General features: G+C 47.7%; 1 protein-coding gene across 4 annotated transcripts in view; it reads right to left on the bottom strand.

The window, feature by feature from the left end:
* Positions 1 to 24,233, bottom strand: part of MAP3K4 (mitogen-activated protein kinase kinase kinase 4) — a 107,173-nt gene that overhangs the window by 24,312 nt on the left and 58,628 nt on the right. For all 4 annotated transcript variants that reach the window (XM_055536145.1, XM_055536146.1, XM_055536147.1 and 1 more), the window contains exons 4-14: positions 23,126 to 23,368; positions 20,163 to 20,309; positions 15,224 to 15,381; positions 11,445 to 11,561; positions 8,116 to 8,215; positions 7,856 to 7,939; positions 7,309 to 7,575; positions 5,166 to 5,315; positions 1,577 to 1,738; positions 1,025 to 1,158; positions 428 to 506 (exon numbers count right to left, since the gene is read on the bottom strand). In XM_055536145.1, the coding sequence (XP_055392120.1) occupies positions 428 to 506; positions 1,025 to 1,158; positions 1,577 to 1,738; positions 5,166 to 5,315; positions 7,309 to 7,575; positions 7,856 to 7,939; positions 8,116 to 8,215; positions 11,445 to 11,561; positions 15,224 to 15,381; positions 20,163 to 20,309; positions 23,126 to 23,368 (1,641 nt within the window). The remainder of the gene's footprint in view (positions 1 to 427; positions 507 to 1,024; positions 1,159 to 1,576; positions 1,739 to 5,165; positions 5,316 to 7,308; positions 7,576 to 7,855; positions 7,940 to 8,115; positions 8,216 to 11,444; positions 11,562 to 15,223; positions 15,382 to 20,162; positions 20,310 to 23,125; positions 23,369 to 24,233) is intronic.

Here is a 24,233-nt window from a genome sequence, read left to right as displayed (position 1 = left end):
GGCCACAAAGAGTTGGACAAGACGGGGCAACTAACACTTTCACTTTCAGAGAACTAAGATCTCACAGTAATGCATGGCAGTCAAAATAAAAAAAAGACACACACCGAACTGAAACAGCTATTCTTCACTCTTCATTAAGCTGCTGAAAAGCAGCACTTTATAAAATACAAAACTCACACATATTTTGTAGTGCCAGGCTGCAGAAACAACTGTATACTGACTTGGTCAGCTCAACAACACTGTTATAAAAACAGCAGGGAACGTCCTTCTCTGCTCTTAGAGTGCAGTAAGGTCTCAGCATTAATATTATGATTAAGTGAAAATATTGAAGAACCACTTTCTATGTTACTAAAAAAAAAGTACACAATCAGAAATAGAGAACGATCGACTTGCTTTTTAAGGAAAAACGCTTTAGAATATCCCATACCAGGAAGTCGTCTTCTGGCAGAGCAGAGATGAACGAAGGCTCAATGGCTTGCAGGAAGTCAAAACCTTGAGTTGCCCACCTGTCACGCAGAAAAGTTCAACAGTCACAAAACAACCGAGCGAGTGCCACAGCCGTTCTAGTCTACTCAACGCTGAAAAGCAATCCGATTGGAAAATTACTACCTAGGACAAAACACATTTGTCTCTATCTGCCTCGTGTTCAGTACAATTAGAGGGCGTTTGAGAAAGACGAATGGCTTCTTAGTAAAGGAACTGGCTACTGATTTCTTTGCCATTTAACACTAAATAAGGGGTGTAAACTTTATGAGGAAAGAAGGAAAGAAGATTAGCAATTAAAAAGACCTGTCCAGGAAGAATGTGAACTGCTTAAAGATAACTCATTTTGGAACGATTACAAAAGAAAAAGTATTTCAAGAGTTATCGGAGTTTTTATGTGGATAGGTTCATAAAAAAAAAAAACATTGTCCGAGTTCCAGATGCTTTCCTGTCATCTGCTCAGAAACCCCCATAAGCATCAGAATGGGGTGTCTCCAGCCCATACAGGGCTCAGGAAGGAGCCATCCTGCGTGGTCATTACCTGGGTCTCGTCCCTCGGCCGCTCTCACACTTAGTCAGGACGTAATTCATCCATTTCCGGGCAAAGCTTATATACTTGTCTCCTATCTTCTGTTTAAACTCGCCAGACATCAAACGAACAACTTCTTTATGATACTGTAAAAAGATTTCATGTATATCAAAATTAAGAAGAAAACAATTACACAAATACTTAACACACTGTATAATGCTGTTTAAATTTTTTTTTTCTAAAAACAAAAAGCAAAAGCCAGTGAACTTTACATATGGTAAAAAGAGTATGAAGAGTTACAGAGAAAATAATGTCTTCAAGTGCAATTTCACAAAGGTCTTACTCATAAGCGTAAATCTAAAAACTGGGTAACTATCTGACCATTTAAAAGAAACTCCACATTTCTGACGTCGAGCAAGGGTGTAAGATGACATTCTGGACTAAGCTGTGATTACAATCATGGGCTCATGAGATGTGCCGTGCAAGATTCCCAATGCTTGCTGTCAGTAAGTTACAAAGCTGTGGCAAAACTGTACCGTGCTTTGCCTCTTATTTTGTACCTACCTCGAACCCGAAATTGTACCCTTGGATCATGGCTTCTCGGTAATACTGCTGCAGTGTAGCAGACTCAGATTCATCAACTTCAGCATCGAATTCTGAAGTGAACATGTGGTCCACTCGGTCAATGGCATCACTTATTCGGTTGCAGAGCTCTAAGGCATCGTTCTAAAGAATCCCAAACCATGATTAATCCGAAACGGAACAGATCACACGTCTATCCTATTTTAGAGGAAGGTTCCTTTCATCATCACGCAGACATTGACCACTGTGATACGGTACAGTCATATTTATTTTGGTTATTCAAAAGTAATGACGAAAGAAGAAAAAAAGTTTGGTATTTTTACTTGTATTAGGTATTCTTAAGGCCTGATGAAATACAAGAGCAAAACAACCCATTTGAAATACCATGCCTGATTACATGGTGGTCTCTGAATAGATGCTTAGAGCCTCAACATTTCTGCACATCAACCACAGTTGTGTCTCCCCTTGGTGCTTGCTCAAGTGTTAGCAGGATTTCAGCGCCACAGAGTAAACTACTGACATGTTTCTAAGAGACCTCTACAGTGTTACGAGTCACACTGTCCTTCTCGTCCCCCTCAGGGTGGTTCTCAGCTGGGACCAATTTTGCCACCTCAGGGGACACGGGCGATGCTGGAGATAGTTCTGGCTGTCCAATGTGGGGAGGGGTGGGCAGAGACTTGTGAAACCTACTGGCATCCACTGTGCAGAGGTTTGGGATGCTGCCAGACACCTACAACACACAGGTGTGCTGTGCTTAGTCACACCTCACTCTTTGTGACCCCGTGTCCTATTGCTCGCCAGGCTCCTCTGTGCATGGGGATTCTCCAGGAAAAAATACTCGAGCGGGTGGCCCTGTCCTCCTCCCAAGGATCTTCCAACCCAGGAATCGAACCCAGGTCTCCCGCATTGCAGGTGGATTCTTTATCATCTGAGCCACAGGACAGTTCCCCAAACAATTACTGACTGGCCCCAAGTGTCAACAGTACAGGGGCTGGAGAGCCCTGCCCCAGCACAAGCTTTGTTGTCTTCCCTAATCAACAGTACAACAGCTCCAAACTCGGTTCCCTTTCCACTCCCTTCAGTTCAGTTCAGTTCCGTCGCTCAGTCGTGTCCGACTCTTTGCGACCCCATGAATCGCAGCACGCCAGGCCTCCCTGTCCATCACCAACTCCCGGAGTTCACCCAGACTCACGTCCATCGAGTCAGGGATGCCATCCAGCCATCTCATCCTCTGTCGTCCCCTTCTCCTCCTGCCCCCAATCCCTCCCAGCATCAGAGTCTTTTCCAATGAGTCAACTCTTCGCATGAGGTGGCCAAAGTACTGGAGTTTCAGCTTCAGCATCATTCCTTCCAAAGAAATCCCAGGGCTGATCTCCTTCAGAATGGACTGGTTGGATCTCCTTGCAGTCCAAGGGACTCTCAAGAGTCTTCTCCAACACCACAGTTCAAAAGCATCAATTCTTCGGCGCTCAGCCTTCTTCACAGTCCAACTCTCACATCCATACATGACCACAGGAAAAACCACTCACCCTTAAACACACACAAATGTAATGACCCTTTCCCAACTGGGACTCCAGATGTGCTGTGACACGGGATTGCCCAGTGCTGTTTAAGTCTGGATGTTGGTCAAAACCCAATTTGGTGATGTACTCTCTGCTCTTTCTCTTTTCTTTTAATGTTAGTATATTGAAAATAAGCTAGATAACTCTCTAATGAATATCTGTATTATTTATTTGTACATAACGAGCAGCTTATTTTGTTAACAAATCCTTTGAACTTGAGACGAAACGTGAAAGCTTTCGGCAAAACGGTAATTGGCGCTGTGAGCAGGATTTGTGAGACAAAATCCACTCTCTAAGAAAAAAGAGATTAAGCTTGATCAAGTTTTTATTCCCATTTGGGATGATTCACCTTATTGCTCGTTAGCTAGCAGATGGGACGTATTCACTAGATTATGTGAGAACTAGAACCTTAAATTAAAGCAGGCCCTTTTAGAGGGCTTCCCTGGTAGCTCAGCTGGTAAAGAATCCGCCTGCAATGCAGGAGACCTGGGTTCGATTCCTGGGCTGGGAAGATCCACTGGAGAAGGGAAAGTCTGCCCAATCCAGTATTCTGGCCTGGAGAATTCCATGGACTGTATAATCCATGGGGTCGCAAAGAGTCGGACATGACTGAGCAACTTTCACTTTTCAAGTGAGTCCCCTATACTGTATTCCAAAATCTTCGATGACTCTCTGGGGCTTAGAATATGAAATTCAGAATCTCCCAACAGTCTGATTTTTGCCCACCTGATTTTTTACCAGCCGCATCCCCCACTCCTTCCCACTGTATATATCAGGATCCAACCAAACCAGACTGATGCTCTATGAGTGTTCCCATAACCCTGATCCATGGACACCATGCCCCAGTGTTTCCCTCACTGGTCCCTTCCCAACCTACACCTTCAGAAATCCTCCCCAGCTGCAGTGCCTCCACGGCAGCAATCCCCAGCTGCTACTGGGAGGCCCTAGTCTCCCCTCCTCTGTGCTGCAGTGTGACAGGTCAGATCCTTAAGGCTACACACTTTTCAAGCCCAAGAATAATGAACACCATATACAATTCTGTACTCTCCAGAATTCATTAACTCAAACTAAAAGAAAAAACAAAAGTCCCCTGCCCTGGTATTAGAATGGGGTGATAATCTATAAAGGGGCCTTCCCTGGTAGCTCAGTAGGTAAAGAATCCGCCTGCAATGTGGGAGACCTGGGTTCAATCCCTGGGTTGGGAAGATCCCCTGGAGAAGGGAACAGCTACCCACTACTATTCTGGCCTGGAGAATTCCACGGACTGTACAGTCCATGGGGTCGCAAAGAGTCAGACACGACTGAGCGGCTTTTACTTTACAATGTATAAGGGAGAATGTTTATAGCTAAATAAGGCAAACCAGACTGGCAGAACAAAAACAAACGTTTATCAAACTACTTGTAATTTCAAGAAGCGCTTCTTCAGGAAGCAAAGCTGTGATGTGACAGAAAATTAATGGCTTGTGGGACAGTGATGAATGAAGTACAAAATAAAAAGTGGGGGGAAATGGGAAATAATGGGAAGAAAAGGCAAGGCTCTAGCTTGTCATGAACTCTGAAGGCCTTTCTGCCTGTCCACAAGCCACAACTGGCTTTCTCTATTATCATCAATTTGACTGAATCATCTATTAAGTGAAACAAATATTTTTTTTAAATTACACATTTTTAACAAACGGTACCTCTAGTAAATACTGGTAATTGCTAAAGCAGAAATAAACTGGGTTAGGAAGGAGGAGACCAGGTCCAATACCAACCAAACACATGACCTTAAGAAGTCACATAACTATTCAAATTCTCACCCTTTCCAATTCTACTGTTCCACTGTTCCAAGGAAGATACAGGAAAAATTTTAACTTAGACATGGGAAAAGTGGGAAGAGGTAGAGAATGGAAAGGACAATTTAAGAGTTCAAGTCCCTGGAATACTTAGGTTATAACAGACAAACTCTTCCCTTGCATTGTACCAAATACAAATAAATTACAGCTAAGATAGAGGTGACAATGAAATACCTTCAGCTGCTGCAAAGCTTTGGCAATGACGGGCTGACTGGAAGTCTGCTCCTGGCGTAGAGTCATGAGCCCTTCGATGGACTGCTGGAAAGCTTTTCTATGGATTATGAGCTTCGCAGAGTGCATGACAACTAGTAGAAGATTGTCCACCTGGGAAGAAAAGCCAGCACAGGGCTCAAACACAGGCCCAGTCAGCTGTCTGCTCTAGTTCAACTCCCAGGCCCCAAACACCACCAACCCCAGGGCCCCCCAGCCAGCAAGCACTGATGAGAAAGCACATGTTTGGACTATAGCTGCTGCCCCGGAGCAGTGCAGCGGGCACCGACGGCTACATTCTCCAGCACAGCAGGGAGGATCCCACGGGACGGTGGGCAGGCAGTGTCTGAGGTATGAGAACGCCAAGACAACCCTCCTGGAGCAGAGACTGAGAGAGTGTATGCACTGGAGCAGCGTGTGAAGATGGGAAATGCAGGAGTAAGAATGGGACAGGATGAGGGGCCTTGTATAAAACAGAAACCAAGACTGAACTACTTGTGTTCTTTAAGCGACGGTCACCGCGGTATTCTCAGTAGACCTGTGATGAGACGTATGAGAGTGAGGACCACTCTGGAAGCACCAAAATGAGCGCCAGATGACAGGGGCGGCAGGCAAGGCTTGCAGCAGGGAACCAGAAGTGGGGTCCCGTGCAGTGCAGGAAAGGGACAGTCAGCTCCCACCCGGCAGTGGCTCCGGCCCCACGCAGGGCAGGAAAGGGGCGGTCAGCTCCGACCCGGGACTGGCTCCGGCCCCGCGCAGGGCAGGAAAGGGGCAGTCAGCTCCCAGCTGGGAGTGGCTCCGGCCCTGCACAGTGCATGAAAGGGGCGGTCAGCTCCCACCCAGGAGCAGCTCCGGGGAGGCAGAGGGATCCCACTGACTGGAAAGGCTTCAGGCTGGGGGGAGCCGCCTAAGTGGAGGAGGGCGGAGGCTGGATGTTTATGAACGGTCACATCCTGGCTTAAACACTGGAGTGGACGAAACGCCAGTCACTGAGACAGGCGGACGCGTGGTGCTGGGGGCAGTCGGCCGGGCTGTACAGGCTGAGTTCAAGGCGCAGGTGCGCACTCACCACCGCTCCAGAGCTGAGCACAGAGGTGGGAGGAGGCTTCTTACAGTTTGTGTGTGTGTGTTACCTGGAGAAGAACTGCTGTCCAATGCTGGACGGCAAGGTTCCGCTGCTCGACAGTGTGAATAGCTATGTGTATGCACACATCCCCTCCCTCTGGGACCTCCATGCCCCTATCCCACCCTCTAGGCTATCACGGAGCACCGAGCTGAGCTCCCTGGGCTACACAGCAGCTCCCCGCTAGCTGTCTGTCTTACACATGGTAGAGTATGTATATCAGTGTTATGCTCTCTGAACACAGCGGCTACACAGCAGCTCCCCACTAGCTGTCTGTCTTGCACACGGAAGCGAATGTATGTCAGTGTGATGCTCTCTGAACACAGCGGCCTGAGAGGCTTCTTACAGTTTTAGTTACTGAGGCACACAGACTGTCATAGGATCACTGCCAGGTAGGCAGGTGACAACCTGACTACGCAGAAGAAGGGAGTCAAGTAGCCAGTGAGAAGGTAAAAAGTTTGTCTTGTTTAGAGTGATTAGCCGCTAAATCAACACTTGGAGAGCTGAGATGTCTGCAACGACAAACTAAACGAGGGAGACAATTCCTTCCAGGTCACGGGTGGGTGCCTCTAACTTATGTACGTGGCTGAAGTGAGGAAAGATAAAAACATTTCAAATACTTCAGTACAACTAAAGACTTTCCCAGAATATTTTAGTACAGTAAGGAAACAAAATCATCAAAACATCAAAGTCTAAGCAATACGTGTTTCTGGGGCTTCCCCAGTGGCTCAGGGGTAAAGAATCTGCCTGCAATGCGGGAGACCTGGCTTCAGTCTCTGGGTTGGGAAGATCCCCTGGAGAAGGGAATGGAAACCCACTCCAGTATTCTGGCCTGGAAAATCCCATGGACAGAGGAGCCTGGGGGGCTACGATCCATGGGGTCAAAAAGCGTCTAGGACGTGACTGAGCGACTTAAACAACAACAGTAACAATAACAACACTGCCTCCAGGCAGGGCGGGGAGTGGTGCGGCAGTGAGACGGACCTGCATGCTTCTCAGGGTGTCAACCGTCTCCACCGGAGGCACGACCTTGACAGGCTGCGCCTCCCAGGCGGCCCAGCTGTCCTCCGAGTCTGGAGTGCGGTCACCATGTTTGGTCAAAAGTAGATAGTCGTCAATTAGTGCTTCATCTGAATCTTTGGAGCAGTCCTTCCCTGCAGCTGCATTGAGTAACTGCAAAATAATGCTCTTCTCCTCAGCAAGAGCGTCTGGAACAAACACCTGCAAGTTTTCTAGGCCAGGAATCTGTACCTGGAAGAGAAACAATCCAAAATCCTGAATTAAAGAACACCATCTATTATAGAAATGTCACTGTGCATGTTTCGGGTTTTTCATCTGCAGCCTTAAAACAAGTTAGTAAGCACGAGGAACTCTGGTTCTCTACTTATATACTGGGAAACTATGGGGCAGTCTTAAAACGGGGGTCCACATATTGACTGCAAAGCCTAAAATGTTTACTACCTACATCTTTAAGTCAAATTTCTGTTTAGAGTAAGAAAGGTAAAATAACTCTGCCGCCTTAACTACGCACCTTAACGTACTGCTTTGCTTTCAGAACATCCAGAAGGTCTCTAACCGGGGCCGAGAGTATGAACTCCGCAGCTATTTCCAAGTCCTAGGATCACAGTTACAGAGAAACTTCTTTAGGGTTAGCTTTTAAAAAATAAACAGAGTTTGACGGAAAACAACAAAATTCTGTAAAGAAATTACCCTTCAATTAAAAAATTAATTGATTAAAAAAAAAGATAAAAGAAAAAAATAAGTAACAGCTTGTCAGGACTGTGATCGCACCTTTCTCAGCATCTTGGCAAACCCCAGCGCCTTGGAGGCTCGTTCCCTGGCCTCGTGGAAGAGCTCCTTCAGTGCTCGGCTGACCTCTATAACCGACCTCCTGCCAGGCGGACAGAAACCCAGTTAGAATGCACGAGGGCACGCCAAGAAATACACAATAAAGACAGAGCAAATTCCAACTCACGTTAATAAAGACTGAAGATTTTAGAAACAAGCAATTATTACGAATGCACTCGAAATATGCTGCAGCTTGCTCCCACAGTTTTCTAGAAAGTACTTCCTGAGATCAGGCACACTGAACAACCTGCAAAGGCTGTGTGCTCCATTTCCTAAAAGTTTCACTCAGTTCCTTCCAGTCGCTCAGTCGTGTCTGACTCTGCGACCCCATGGACTGCAGCATGCAAGCTTTCCTGTCCATCACCAACTCCTGGAGCTTGCTCAAACTCATGTCCGTCCAACAGGTGATGCCATCCAACTATGTCATCCTCTGTCATCCCCCCGTCTCCTCCTGCCTTCAATCTTTCCCAGCATCAGGGTCTTTTCCAATGAGTCAGTTCTTCGCATCAGGTGGTCAAAGTATTGGAGTTTCAGCTTTAGCATCAGTCCTTCCAATGAATTTTCAGGACTGATCTCCTTTAGGATAGACTGGTTTGATCTCCTTGCAGTCCAAGGGACTCTCAAGAGTCTTCTCCAACACCACAGTTTAAAATTAACAATTCTTTGGTGTTCATCTTTCTTTATAGTCCAACTCTCACATCCATACATGACTACTGGAAAAACCATAGCTTTGACTAGATGGACCTTTGCTGGCATTTCATTAGGATTTCATTAGGATACATAAAATACTTTTGCCACCTGATGCAACTGAGAGCTCACTCACTGGAAAAGACCCTGATGCTGAGAAAGACTGAGAGGAGAAGGGGATGACAAAGGATGAGATAGTTGGATGGCATCACCGACTCAATGGACATGAATTTGAGCAAACTCTGAGAGATAGTGAAGGACAGGGAAGCCTGGCGTGCTGCAGTCCATGGAGTTGCAAAGAGTCAGACATGACTTAGCGACTGAACAACATTAGGATAACTCGTGGAGCAGGAATTAGGTACTTGACTCTCGGCTCATAATCTAACTAAAAAGGAGCAGTGAGCCAGGAAATGTTTAACACCAGCTCACCCTAAACTATTATCTTGTGTGGTGTTTGCCAATTTTCTCACCCATCACAGCAGTTTTCAATCCACCAACAGGACGTCACTGAGCTGTGACTTGGGGGTGTGCACGACCTACAGGGGTGCCCTGGAGCCGGGACAGTCAGCCCCACACATCACTGCGTGTGAACCCCCTTTCTCGATCCATCCCCAGTAAACGATCAGAGCGCTGTAAGAGCCATTCTCTAGTTCACCACCCCAGTGACTGAACTCGCTTATTCTGAGTCTACCATGTCAGTGCCCAAACCTGCAAGACCGTCTATGAACTGATTCATTCCATTTCTCAATAATTCAGTATTTTCCCAGGTGAAAGCCTATGTAGTAACTTCTTTCTTTAATCCTGGTATAAAGACATTCCGGTGTTCTGAAACCCCCAAATGTGCTTTCTATCAAATTCTGGAAGGTGAGAGAAAACACCTCTAGAGAAGTTGGTTCCGCCTTAGCACTTCTTAATGTTGACTCACAGGACACCGTTGATAACTGGCCACAAACAGCTCTATTGAGTGGCACATAAGCCACAAAAACAGCACTTGAGCACAGTCCACCCTCAGTACTGTGCGCACAACTGAAGAAAACACAGCAGACGGGCCAGCCACGGCCTCCCACACTCAAGCTTCAAGCTCAACAGAAGGGGCAAGGTGAGGACAAAAACAACAAAAATGAACCAAATGTCAGTTAATGTATTCATGGACTACTACAGGGGCTTTAAAGGACAGAAACGAGCTAACTAAAGACAGTCCAGAACACGTGAATGAATTCTACCCTACCAGTTCTTAGTCCACATAAACAACACCGTCTCTAAGGATTAGATTAAACAACAGTCATCTTCAAGGACGATTTCACATAAAACCATAACTAACAGTTCACATGAAAAGACAATACAGCAGCCACACATAAGTCCCTTTAGATCTACAACCCACATTCTTTGAGCCCAACATGATTTGGCTTCAACAAGTGGCATATTATAGGCTCACTGCCAAGAGTAACACCACACAAGATTGGGACTGGGAGGGGAATGAGATCGGGACAGGGAGGGAACGAGGTCGGGGCTGGGAGGGGACGAGGTCGGGGCTGGGGGGGAGCGAGGTCGGGGCTGGGGGGGAGCGAGGTCGGGGCTGGGAGGGGACGAGGTCGGGGCTGGGGGGGAGCGAGGTCGGGGCTGGGGGGGAGCGAGGTCGGGGCTGGGGGGGAGCAGTGTCGGGGCTGGGGGGAAGCGAGGTCGGGGCTGGGAGGGAGCGAGGTCGGGGCTGGGAGGGGACGAGGTCGGGGCTGGGGGGGAGCGAGGTCGGGGCTGGGGGGGAGTGAGGTCGGGCTGGGAGGGGACGAGGTCGGGGCTGGGGGGGGAGAGGTCGGGGCTGGGGGGGAGTGAGGTCGGGGCTGGGAGGGGACGAGGTCGGGGCTGGGGGGGAGCGAGGTCGGGGCTGGGGGGGAGCGAGGTCGGGGCTGGGGGGGAGCGAGGTCGGGGCTGGGAGGGGACGAGGTCGGGGCTGGGAGGGAGCGAGGTCGGGGCTGGGAGGGGACGAGGTCGGGGCTGGGGGGGAGCGAGGTCGGGGCTGGGGGGGAGCGAGGTCGGGGCTGGGAGGGGACGAGGTCGGGGCTGGGGGGGGAGAGGTCGGGGCTGGGGGGGAGTGAGGTCGGGGCTGGGAGGGGACGAGGTCGGGGCTGGGGGGAGAGGTCGGGGCTGGGGGGGAGTGAGGTCGGGGCTGGGAGGGGACGAGGTCGGGGCTGGGGGGGAGCAAGGTCGGGGCTGGGGGGGGAGAGGTCGGGGCTGGGGGGGAGCGAGGTCGGGGCTGGGGGGAAGCGAGGTCGGGGCTGGGAGGGGACGAGGTCGGGGCTGGGGGGGGAGAGGTCGGGGCTGGGAGGGAGCGAGGTCAGGGCTGGGGGGGAGTGAGGTCAGGGCTGGGGGGGAGTGAGGTCAGGGCTGGGGGGGAGTGAGGTCAGGGCTGGGGGGGGAGAGGTCGGGGCTGGGGGGGGAGAGGTCGGGGCTGGGGGGGAGTGAGGTCGGGGCTGGGAGGGGACGAGGTCGGGGCTGGGGGGGGAGAGGTCGGGGCTGGGGGGAGTGAGGTCGGGGCTGGGAGGTGAGCGAGGTCGGGGCTGGGGGGGGAGAGGACGCGCGGCCTCCACCTTATCTCGTCTGAAGCGCTGCTGTCGTCGGCACTGGTCCAGAATTCTGCACAGCTCTCCTGCAAGCCGGACTCCAGAAAGCTTCCTGTCGATTTCAGCAGCATTCCTGCAATGTCACTACGGGAACAGAAGCAACAGACGTAAACCAGGGAAGAAAAACCGTCCCCACTCAGTCTAACTCTGGAATGAGAAACTGGAAGACTGAGCTGTTACGTCAACAGTTCAAAATCAATGACAGTGAGACATCTCTTTTAACATAAAATCATGACTAACATGAAAAAGTAGAAATCGCGATTGTGGATGTATCTACGTTTGTTCAACTACCAGTTTTTCATTATAAACTGTAAAGTCTTAAATTACATTCACAGTAGCTATGTAATGATCATGTTATTTTCATCTTAAATGTTCGAAATGGTATAAAAGTGGGCTCAAATATATATTTATTACAAAATATTTTTAAAGGCTCAATAAACTAAATGATAGCATAAGAAACAAAGTGAATTCCTTAAATGCAATTGCTTTTAAAACTTTCCAGCCCAATTTCCACAGTCAACGAACATGAACTACTGTAATCACTGGCGCTCCTCATCAAGTGCAGTCTAAATACTGGGGTTAAAATGCAAACCCAAACGTACAAAATAAGTCTAAATGAGTTCAATGAAAAGTCAACACCAGCTTACTGACTTCTATGATGACAGGAGCTTATAACCTAGTGAAACACAGCAGGTAAGTCCACAACCAACATCAGATGAGGCAGAAGGTAACTACTGGGGGAGCTGTCTGAGGGTGTGGGTTAACAGGCCCTGCGGGCAGTGCAGAACTGTAGGAACTAGAACAGCAGAGGGAAGAGGGGTTCTGTCAGGAGGAGCACGGACGAGGGAGGAGGGGGAAGGCAAGTCGAGGAAGAACAGGAAGGATGATCGAAGGGCACGAGGGTGTGTTAAGCAGGAGGCGTGTTCGTGAAGAGAAACTGCAGAGCTGGAAAGAGGGGAGTGAGGACCAGGACGGTAACCCAGCCGTGCCGGGGGGGGCCTTGGACGTCCTGCGACTGTGTGATCATCCTCTGGTAGGCAGAGAGAGTGGGCTGTAACAGTGACCAAGTGGGAAAACGGCCTGATTAAAAACATGCCTGTAAAGAGCAGTGGTGTACAAGGATATTCAGGATAAATTATTCAACAACTAATCAGTATCTGTTTTGGAGTAATGAGCAGCGAACAAAAGAGATAAAATTTCTTCAGTAAATGGAGGGGAAAAAGAAGCAATAAATCAAACAAAAAAGAAAAATAGAGTACTTCAACTATTGATACGTGCTCTGGAGAGGAAAAATTAAGGAAGAACACTAAGGTGCTCTTGCAGGTAGGAGATTCAACTTTAAATGTGGAGAAGATAACATCTGGCCAAAGACCTACAGGAAGTGGGGAATAAGTCATAGAAAACAGTCCAAGCACAGGGATGAGCAAGTGCAAAGAGCCTGAGGCAGGAGCAGGCCGGGCCTAGGAAGAAAAGGCAGAAAGCCACTGTGGCCTCAGAGGACGCGCAGGAGAGCCCAGGAAATGAGGATACAGAGCTTGTGAAAAGCCAGACTGTGCCTGGTCTCATGGGCCACTGTTTAGGTGCTCTCACTTTTACTTAAGTAAGGAGAACCACTGGCGTATTTCGAACAGAGGTAAAAATGGTCTGCAAGGAGATCAAATCAGTCAATCCTAAAGGAAATCAATTCTGAATATTCACTGGAAGGACTGATGTTGAAGCTGAAGCTCCAATAACTCTGACCACCTGATGTGAAGGGCATACTCACTGGAAAAGATCCTGATGCCGGGAAAGAGAGAAGGCAGGAGGAGAAAGGGACGACAGAGGATGAGACGGTTGGATGGCATCACAGACTCGATGGACGTGAGTCTGAGCAAGCTCCGGGAGATAGTGAAGGACAGGGAAACCTGGCATGCTATAGTCCGTGGGGTCACAAAGAGTCAGACACGACTGGGCAACTGAACAACAGGAACAAAAAATGGTCTGATGTACAGTTTAACAGGATCACTGAGAATAAGCCCGAGAGGACGCAGGGCAGAAACGACTCCTGAGGGAGCTGCTGCAGCGATACAAGGAAGAAATAGCAGGCCGGGAAGAGGGGAAGCGGGCAGTGGTGAGCGGAGGTCAGGTGCTGGTTACACCCGAGGGACAGCCACAGGGAATTAGAGACGGCGCGTGAGAGAAAGAATGGGGGCAGGCAGGGTTAACGCCAAGACGGCTCCAACCCGGGAGAAACAGTGTACGAAGCGGAACACCGCCGCAACGCGACGAACACCCAGAATGAGAACTGTGCCGGTGGGCAGCCCCTCAGCACAGGCAGCGACGGGGCCCTGGAGCTTCCCAGAGCACATGACGTGAGGCTGGAGGCCACAGACTGCGCTGAAAAGGAATCGAAGGACAAGCCAAAGATGAAAAGGAATACTGACAGGAACGTGATGACGGTACAAAGAAATTAAATAACAAGAATGGGTAGTGAAATGAAACAGTAACCTTTTCAAACATCTTTTTTTTTTCAGCAATGCTTGACAGACTGAGAACAGAAGATACAAATAGAAGAAATTATAGGTGAAACAGAACAATGGAAAACTAAGAGGGGCAAGAGACTTTGAAAGTGGCAGTGAATACATGTTTTCGTAAGGCTGACTGTGGAAACCAACCCGAACAGGAAACCAGGACAGACTGGGAACCCTGGCCTGAAGCCAGCTGAGCTCTGAGACAAGAGCAAGTTCACTGTTCACTCAGAGATGGAGGAAAGCGTAAAGACCAGGTGCTCAGGGCAGAAGAGTCAACACAACATTCTGAGATACAAAGAGACCTGCGGGCTGAGGACAGTGACTTTCTGCAGGGAGAAGAGAACTCTGTAACAGTCGAAGTCCTGAAGGGTACACACAGAGCCGGGTGGGGCGGGGGAAGGAAACGTGAGCTGGGTATAAAAGAGCTCCTAAAAAGGCAACAGACGAAACGGCCGATGCGGCAGGCGAGAGAAGGGGGCACCACAGGGCAGCCGCAGGGTTTAGAGCCAGGGAGGAGGCCCGGTCCCCAGTCCCTCAGCAGGGGAGCAGCCCACCACAAAGACCACAGACCTTACACCTCGCTCTCAACACTCAGGTGCCTGCACTTGAGAAGACATATTCGTGTCCTAGAGCAGACAGACTAGTGAGCATTCCCCCTTGCTTCATGCTTGGCTTCTGTTTACAGTTCGATTCCTTCATCATATATAAACACCCGGTTTATAAAGAGCTTCTGTGATTAGCATAACATTCCCAAAACAGTGTCGGTGAAAACACCTACTTGGTAGGCTGCAGAAGTGCCCACCAAGACGGACACAAAGACTGATACTTGCAGGCCTACTCCACTCGTCAAGAGGCTTTAAATTCTCCTCCTTTTATATAATCAAGAGGGTGCATCCTGTGGCAGGATTTGTCTACTTCAAAACTGCCTCGCTGGGTGGAGTTTTTCTCCGGGGGCGGGGGCTGCACCGTCCTGTGCATCATGGGATGTTTCCCAGCGTCCCTGGCCTCCGCCCAGTGAATAAGATCAGAACCGTTTCCCGACACCGCCACACGCCCCGGGGGCAACTCGCCCCCGGCAGAGAACCACTGCTCTAAGGATGACAAAGCCCAGGAGAGGGGCACACGAGAGGTACAAATGTTTGTCATTTTCATGTAATCAGACACTCGCACGTGTAGAACAGAACCGGGGAGCAAACCAGGAGCGAGAAAGGAAGGCAGCCACACAAGGATTCCTACCAGAAAAGCTTTCCAGCCTGTGCTTCTCCTCCCCGGATGTAATGGGTTATTTCTTTGGTGAAATTCCATTCTTCTTCTAACAGATTTTTTAAACTATGAGATGCTTGAGGTAATTGCTGTAGCATTTGGATCCAGCTTCTCATGTAATCAAAATATACCTTAAGATACAAAAAACGCAAAAGGAGATATTTGAGAACAGGATTCAGCAACTCACAACTTTCATCCCTGTTAACATGAAAATTGTAAGTCAGACAAGAGGAAGAGGGACCACTGAGGCATGAAGCTCTGAGAGAAGCGCGATTCTCCATCACTATTAACTGAGGTCTAAATAGGATTTTTCTTTAATCGTATAACTCAACTCCTCAGCAACTGAACATTTTATTCACAACTGCTGCAAGTTACCGGAGCAGGCAATGGCACCCCACTCCAGTACTCTTGCCTGGAAAATCCCATGGATGGAGGAGCCTGGAAGGCTGCAGTCCATGAGGTCGCTGAGGGTCGGACATGACTGAGTGACTTCACTTTCACTTTTCACTTTCATGCATTGGAGAAGGAAATGGCAACCCACTCCAGTGTTCTTGCCTGGAGAATCCCAGGGACGGGGCATCCTGGTGGGCTGCCGTCTGTGGGGTTGCACAGAGCTGGACACGACTGAAGTGACTCAGCAGCAGCTGCAAGTTACTAAGAAAATAAAACATTCACACTGTACAGAAAAATACAATGAAGTAAAAAAAAAAAAAATCAAAATAATAACATAGAAATTTTCATGTTTAACATACTGTGAATAATATTCCTTTAAGAGCGTGGGACCTTTATTTCTTTAATTACTTAAGGTTTAGATGGTTTCTTACATGTTGCTGCTGCTGCTGCTAAGTCGCTTCAGTCGTGTCCAACTCTTAGGGACCCCATGGACTGCAGCCCACCAGGCTCCTCTGGTCCATGGGATTTTCCAGGCAAGAGTACTGGAGTGGGGTGCGATTGCCTTCTCCGTCTTACATGTTAAGAGGAGGCAATAAGCACACTTCTTCCCACTATTATGTTCCCAGCATCCACATTCTCATGACATAATTTTTCAAGGTTTATGACATATAAATTAGGATCTATAACCAAAATACTTGATTGTTCTAAGGAGGAGTTTATGTCCACCACAGTTCATCTTTCAACAGCTTTCACAGTGCTAAAATTCTTGTTTTATCTGCTGCTTAGCAGGATTTTACCGTGTTGTACTTTGTCTCAAGACAGGCTCACAACTGTTATTTTATAAAACATCACTGTCTGTGGATTCTTTTACTGAAAGGATACCTTGACTGGGTATAAAATGCTTGAATTATACATCCTCTCCCTCAGAGCCTTGAAGACTTTACTCCGGTAGCTTCTAACACCATGCGTCATGTTAGAATAAACAAAACTGCTGACAGACTGGCCACCACCCTCCCCACCCCTGAAGGCGGCTGCCTTTCCCTGCCTGGAGGTTTACAGGCTCCCTTCTCCAGGCCTGGATCTCAAGAACCTTAGCAGGCTACACCTTAGGGTTCTCTGAAATGAGGGTTTTCTGAGATCCAATAATTTTCAGTAGGCAAAAACTCTGGAGTTTTTCACTTAGAGAAAACTATCTTCTGTTGTATCTTTGGAGTTTCTGGGTCCTCCTCCACCCAGGCATGCGGCATGAATCTCCAGTCACAGGTCCATTATGAACACAGCTGTGTAGTGGAACCTGCGACTTAACAGGTCTATGCCCATCTCATCCCAACAAAACAGGTCTTTTGCACATCAGGCTCGGGACCTCCCTTTCCACTCCTGGAGGGCAGCTTCATCTCCCTGGCCTCCCTGAAACCGTGCTGTCCTGAGAGCCCTCTCAAGGGGCAGCTGCCTTACAGTACACCGCAAGGGCTGCCAACGGTCGCATCTTTCAAACCAGCATCCTCACACAGCCTTATTTAAAAACAAAAGCAACACTCTGCCCCGTTAAGGTTTCTGTGATCAGGAATGCCCTGGATGCCCCGTCTCCGCATCATCATCTACTGATTTTCCAGGGCCCAGAGGCAGTCATCACACGGTAGCCTGCGCCTCGGCCTTCTCTCCGTCCCAGGCTCAGCTGTGTGACTTAAATAACATCTGGTGCACGCCCCCCCCCACACACGGATTCAGTTCCATTCTCCAACAGCCTCCAGTTCCAAGCACCTTTCCTCCTCTCTGATGAGGTTTCCTTTCTGATCCTGGTATTTACCAGAACCGCCCCAAACCCAGTTCAAATGTTCTGATGCTAAAACCTTCTCTCCTTGCTGCAGTCTGCTTGCCCAGCTCCCCCACTACACTGCTCCCCTCACTTCATCAGGAGCTCTGGCACCCTGGCTCCTCCTCTTCTTCAGACTCACTCCTCTCTTCCTCGGTCCCGTCCTCCTCACTCAGTGCTCCTGTCGGCACAGCTGTGTCCCTGCCACCTCCCCACACCCTGCCACCCCTCAATGCCTCTTCATGTGCCTGTCACAACCCCAGAGCGAGACAAGCCCAGCGCCCTTCCCCATGTCCACTGTCCTCCAGAAGCCGAGGTCTCTACGAGCCACACCACAGGGAGGGGCCGCTCTTCTACAGTCACATCCGCCAAGCACAGAGCACACGTTCCTGGTGATACCTGAACCTCTGCTCAGCCCATTCGCCTTCTCTCTACAAACACAAGTTTGAAATTTCTCCATTTTCCTCACATGGCTAAAATGTACCACAACCCATTCTCACAGGTGATGTCACCTCTTTTCATAAAAAAAAAAAAAAAAAAAACTCTGTTATTAGATATAAAAGCTCTCATCATCCTGAGATAAATAACATGAACATACATACTGTTAAATTACCATTCTTCCCTTTTTAACAGCAGAGGAACTGGGCTTCCTGCTAAGCCCAACACTTGTGTTTTGAGACCCATTTCCTTGTGGAACCCAAGGAACCTTGCACTCTCAGTATTCCCTTTCCTTTCATGTACATGAGATTTTTTTTTTTTTTCCATTTCTTTCATTCAACAAAATCAATCCCAAAGGCTTTCAAATGGTCTCGGGTATCTTCAATTTAAAAAACTCACTGGACCCATCATCTCCAGTACTCACCTGGCTGCATGAACTGGATACCCAGCAACCTCTCTCTATACCCGCTCCATACCCAACCCATCCCTGAGTCCTGCCAACTTCGAGGGATTCAACCCCTGAGCCTTTCCCTAAATCTATGTTTTTCCTCTGTAACCCAGGGACTAGCGTGCACACCACTAGACGAGACCCTGAGTGGTCTTTCTCCAGGCTCGCAGGACAGGATACGTGCAGACAACACGACGGTCTCTGCACACCACACGCCTTGTATCCTCCTTGGGGCATGAGCTCAGGGTGTCCTCCTTGGGGCCACACCCCGCAGCCCTCCAGCCTGCTCACACCCCGAGATGCCACAGCTCTAATTCATCGCTGTATGAGCCCTCTGCGTGGAAAGGAGGGCGGGATGGTGCACTAAATGACACGCCCGCCTCTCTGAAGGCCACAGTCTCCTTCCTTCTTGACGAAACACTGGTTTTCTTTGGGTTCCACCAGTTCTCAAGTTATGCCCCTGCACTACTTCATCTAGGACACTCTGGGACACAACTTTTAAAATCACTGATAATTTCTAGTCCTTCATCTGTGGGATTACGGCGATGAACTAAGGGACATGATGACTCATACAGAAAACTAGAAGCAAAGTCAAAACTAACTCCCAGCACTGCTAAGGTCCTCTAACCAGCTGAGAGTCTCGGGACTTCCCTGAACCCAGGCTGTCGACCTCTCCCAGGCACACGAGGCGCTGCAGGTGGATGACCTGGACGGCACATCTCACCTGCCCAGTGCGCACCCTTCCTGCCTCAGTGAACATCCCATAAAAGATGCGGCGAGTGCCTTTGTGAGGTCATCAAATACAGTTTGGAAAGCAAGGCACTTTTTGTCTTTTTAAACTTCTGGTTTAATTACTCACAGAGACAATAACTAATTTGCTTGCTGTTTTATCATAACTATTCAATGACAGGCTTTTCTGACACAAGGCATATATACAGTATTTCAAAACATAGCCACATTTCATACATTTTCTGTATTCTCCCAAACAATAAAAAAAAGTCACTTTATAGTCAAAATTATTTCTCGCAAGATGCCAGATGTAGTAAGTCCTCCCCAGCCATACCCTTTCTTTTCTCCTTCTACTAGAGGCTGAAAAACTGAATCCTTGAGGCCCAGCCTCCCCTAGAGAGAGGCAGCCACCCAGCAGGTCTCGTCAGGAGGATGTAGGGGACTTCTGCTGACTGGGGCTTCCAGGGGAGGTTTTGCTCTTCTGGACCTAGCTGACAAGGAGACTTGTCCCTCTGCCCCCTTCTCATCTCTTCCAGCCTAGAAAGTGAGGGTGGTGTGTCTGGAGGTGCTGCAGCCATCCTGAGGCAGGATACAGGGAGATGTCAAGCGAGGGTGATGGCTCTCCAAAAACAATATGACGACAAGCCTTGCTATCTTCTCTACTGTTTCATCAACCTGCCACGTCACGTAACCATCTGTGCACCTACTCAAGCGGCGCTAACACGGGTTTACTATATACTAACACTCCACCAAACACTACGGAAGGCAGAAGAACCCCAGTCACAGCCCCTGGCTTGTGCAGCTTTCAGCCTAAACCGGGGAAACCCGAGGACAGAGGAGCAGAGCATCACTAAGTATTAGACAGTTACGATCAGAACCACCAGAGGAGTTCAGAGAAGAAGTGCACAGATGCACACTCGGGGTGAAAACTGTCAGTTAACACTCGAAAGTAAATCTTCAATGGAAGGATGAGGAGGAGAGGAGACACTCAGAGCAGGAAGGAATAACAGGAACACAAGCAGAGAGCTTAGAAGAGCCAGGAGAAGACACACAAGTCAGACATCGCCCGCACCCCCCGGCCCCGCCCTGACCATCAGCATTTTGTGCAGGTCCTCCTCGAAGGCGTCGATGTTGCAGTCGGTCTTCTCCAGCTGGTCTAGGACCTCGTGCAGCATGAACTGGTAGTACTGCTTCATCAGGAGGCCACCCTTCAGCACCTCCTTACACTCTCTCACCAGCTGCAAGACAGCAGGCACAGTTCCACCGTCACACACGTGCTACCAGACGACCGGCTGGTTCTCACACAGTTCCCGCGCAAATCCTCAAAAAATTCAGGAGAAGTGAGCGGTGCCTCTGAGAACCCTAAAATACTTTCCAGATTCTTTATCCGTTCGTTCACAGTGAAAATAAAAGTATTTAATATCACAGCGAGAGTACACAAAGAAAATATATATGCAGGAAACTGATATGCTAAAATATATTCTTCTAGAAATAAAAGTTCTACAGAAAATAAATTCTACAGAAAAAGATTTATTTTTCTTCTAGCTCACATTATAAGACAAGGAATATAAGACAAAAAAAAGTTCCTCATGAGACTGGTCCTTTTTAACAACAACAACAAAACATTAATAAAGATTCAAATGTACTCACATACCACAGAGCCCGGGGGCCTTTGTAATAATTTAGCACAGTTAACTACTGTGATTTGTGGCTTTTACCATCAAAAAAACTGTATCATCATAAAAACAAACAAAAAAAAACCACCTAAGATAAATCTGATGGAATTAAATAGAAGTGGGGGGGGGGGGTGCGGTGGGGAATTTTAAAGAAAACAAAAGGATGAGTAAAACCCACAGCCGCCGCCGTGTACAGGCCCCGGGAGGCACTGTGAGAACAGAGGTGAGACGGAATGACAGGACCTGTACAGTCCTTCCGTTAATAACACGCTGGGCACGTTCCCTCAAATTCTAACCAGCAGGGGCTGTGGGACTAGATCACAGTTAACATTAGCCTTAAGATGCATTAATCAAGACACAAAAGGAACCACAGCGATGCTACAGGGAAAGTAAACTGGTGCAAACTTACCAGAATCCAAAAATGTGTGACTCACTAGTTAGTTTTCACAGTTTATACTCAAACAGTAATCAGAGATCCAGGCTAAAACTGGTCCACAAATATATTTATCACAATATCATTCAGAACAATGAAGACCAGGTAAACTGTGATGCTCTGATGCAGTAAAGCACCAGTGCGGTCATTTAGAGCCTTATTTCTGAAAAACATTTAAGGTGAAAACTCATATGCTTTTCTTTTTAAAATCATTACATGTGTAGAAAGCATGTACATATAGAAAAACAAATGGAGAGAAATATACCAAAATGTTATATAGCAGTTACCTCTGAATAGCAGAATAAGAGGATAGCTTTCATTTTTCTCTGTACTTTTGAAATTTTCTGTACTTTTCAGATTTTCTAAAATAAACATGGATTGCTTTATAAAGCAAGATCCCCTTAAAAATGTTTTTAAAATAATTACTCACAATAGGGGAGAAACGGTTAGAATTAAATCTATTAAAAAGTACTAACGTAAATTTCTGTTAAGGATGTCACTTAGGTGCTTACAACTCAATCTGAATACATTATAGTCAAAATTTCTATTTTATTTTTACTCTAATAATGCTACACTGGGCTTCCCAGGTGGTTCAGCAGTAAAGAACCCGTCTGCCAGTGCAGGAGACACAGGTTTGATCCAGGGATTGGGAAGATCCCCTGGAGGAGGAAAGGGCAACCCACTCCAGTATTCTTGCCTGGGAAATCTCAGGGACAGAGAGCCTGGCTGGCTACAGTCCATGGGGTTGCAAAAGATCTGACATGACCTAGCAACTAAGTAGCAACAACAAAGCTACATCAATCCAAGTATTGGTTTTTTATTTTCCAAAATGTTTTAACATAAATGACTGTTTAATCCTCACAACAGCCCCATTAGTAAAAGGTCAACTCCCCCGTCTCACCTGGTTACATTCCCTAAGTATGTATTTGTTCCGTGGGGAGGGGAGGTAAGGTATTTTTACCAAATATCCTAAGTAACTGCTGTGATATGGAGGACAAGTGAAAAGAACGGCCCATGTGGACCGTAGCCAGTGACCAGAACCAAGACGGTGAGAAGGAAATAGCGCGAAGGTGGACACAGAGCTCTGGCTGGTGCTGGGCGGGAAGAGAGGTGATGAGGTGCAGGGCCAGCCTCCAGTCCTATCAGCCACCGGGAACGGACCACGCCAGGGCCTGTTCTGTACGTCTCGTCCCGCCTGTCCTTCAATCGGCACTCGTCCCCGCTGCCCATCTGACATTCAGGGCCAGTGAGCTCCCAGACCTAACTCCTGGGGATGGACCATCGCAGGCCACACACACACAAAATCAAAATCCAATGTGGCTATTTCATATAATGAATGTCAATATGGGAACATCGTGAGGCATCAATATAAACGCTCAGTCTGGTAGATACAACTGCTTCCAGCCATTCCTCTATTACCTGTGGAGCAGCAAACTCCCTGCAAACCCCACCCACATTAATAGTAACTGAGAAAGCAGAAGCTGCCATTACTGCTTAAACTGTACCAGTGCCTAAGCAAGCAAAATGTCCACACTCCCCCTCCCTGCATACCTCACACCTTCACCTGTCTACACAAAGCTTCAAAAAGAACAAAATGATAAATTAAAGAATTGAAAGTCTCTCTTATGAATGAATTTTAAGTTTCCAGTCTTCAAAGACTGATGGGAACAGGACACAGAGGGTCATACCAGCGTGGGCACCCCTTTTAGAATGAGGAAGTGGAAGACAGAAAGGGTGGAACCACCACCTCATTTTTAAAGGCTGCATGGAAAAAGAACATTTTAAATTACCCAACAGAGAGCAGCTTAGAAACACTAACATCCCCCCATGCAAATTTTCACTATTTGCAACAATTAGAGGGGGAAAATCCTAAAAAGAAAAATTTGAGTCTATAGAAAAAATATAGTAAAGAACTCGGCATTTTCTGAAAGTCCTTGAGACAAACCTGCTTAATACTCAAGAGGGATGGCTCTCCAGCGGGCCTCTGTTCCAGCCTTAACTTGAGACATTCGTGAATGACGTTCAGAAGGACTCGACAGAGGACTAGGAAGGCAGGCTCGAAGGAGGGTAAATCCATGGACCTCAGCTCCTCCCAGGACACGGTGCTGCACTTCTGCTCCGAGGAAGGCGGCGTTCTGGACAACTGTACATAATCTGAACCCCACATGGGATCTGGAAATCCAGAAAACTGCAACACAAATGCAACAAAGCGTGAAACAGCATCCAGGAGAACTTCCTAACACTGCACTTACAAACTACTGCTCTCTAAAATTCGCTGACAAACCAATAAAAATCATAATTTTACAGGAGAAATAATCTTTAGAATAATTCACCATTTTCAACACAGAGCTAAAAAGCTCTAGGAGTATTAGAAAACGGTAACAAGAACTAATGCAGGAGACCTAAGAGGCACAAGTTTGACCCCTGGATCCCTGGAGGAGGGCAGGGCAATCCACTCCAGTATTCTTGCCTGGAGAATCCCATGGACGAGGAGCCTGGTGAGCTGCGGTCCGTAGGGTCGCAAAGAGTCAGACACAACTGAAGAAATTTAGCATACACACACACAAGAACTAAAAATAAAATTGTGTAACACCTTTATCCAAAAAGCATAGTAGAAAAACAATCAAGCTCATCTTTTTCATCATACATTTTTTATCATACTTAACTGGAGCATTTAGTTCTGAGGTTATACACAGTATTATTTACAACTATCTCTAGACTGAGAAAACCAGAGAATTGTTAAATTTGAGAGAAGATTACAAAACCAGATAGCCATTTGTGAAACATAAAAACTGTGGGTTTGATCAAGTCTTTTGTCCATCTGTTCTCCTGGGTTACATCAAAGGCTAAAAAAAAAATCATAAAATGAACCTGGTCGGTCCCACTCAGAATCTGTCTGTCTGATGTTTCCTAGGAATCCTGCTGTTGCTCACCGTTCATACAGTTACCCATCAGATTCCTCACGCTCTCCCCCTGAAACTGCAGATCTGAAGCTCTCCCAGTGTTTTTAAACCTCTGGCAACACCATCCTGACCAATCACTCCAAGACCTTG

Source organism: Bubalus kerabau, chromosome 9, assembly GCF_029407905.1.
Source record: "Bubalus kerabau isolate K-KA32 ecotype Philippines breed swamp buffalo chromosome 9, PCC_UOA_SB_1v2, whole genome shotgun sequence".
Taxonomy (NCBI): Eukaryota; Metazoa; Chordata; class Mammalia; order Artiodactyla; family Bovidae; genus Bubalus; species Bubalus kerabau.
The sequence above is the reverse complement of the archived record's forward strand: the minus strand, read 5'-3'. Positions and strand labels throughout refer to the sequence as shown.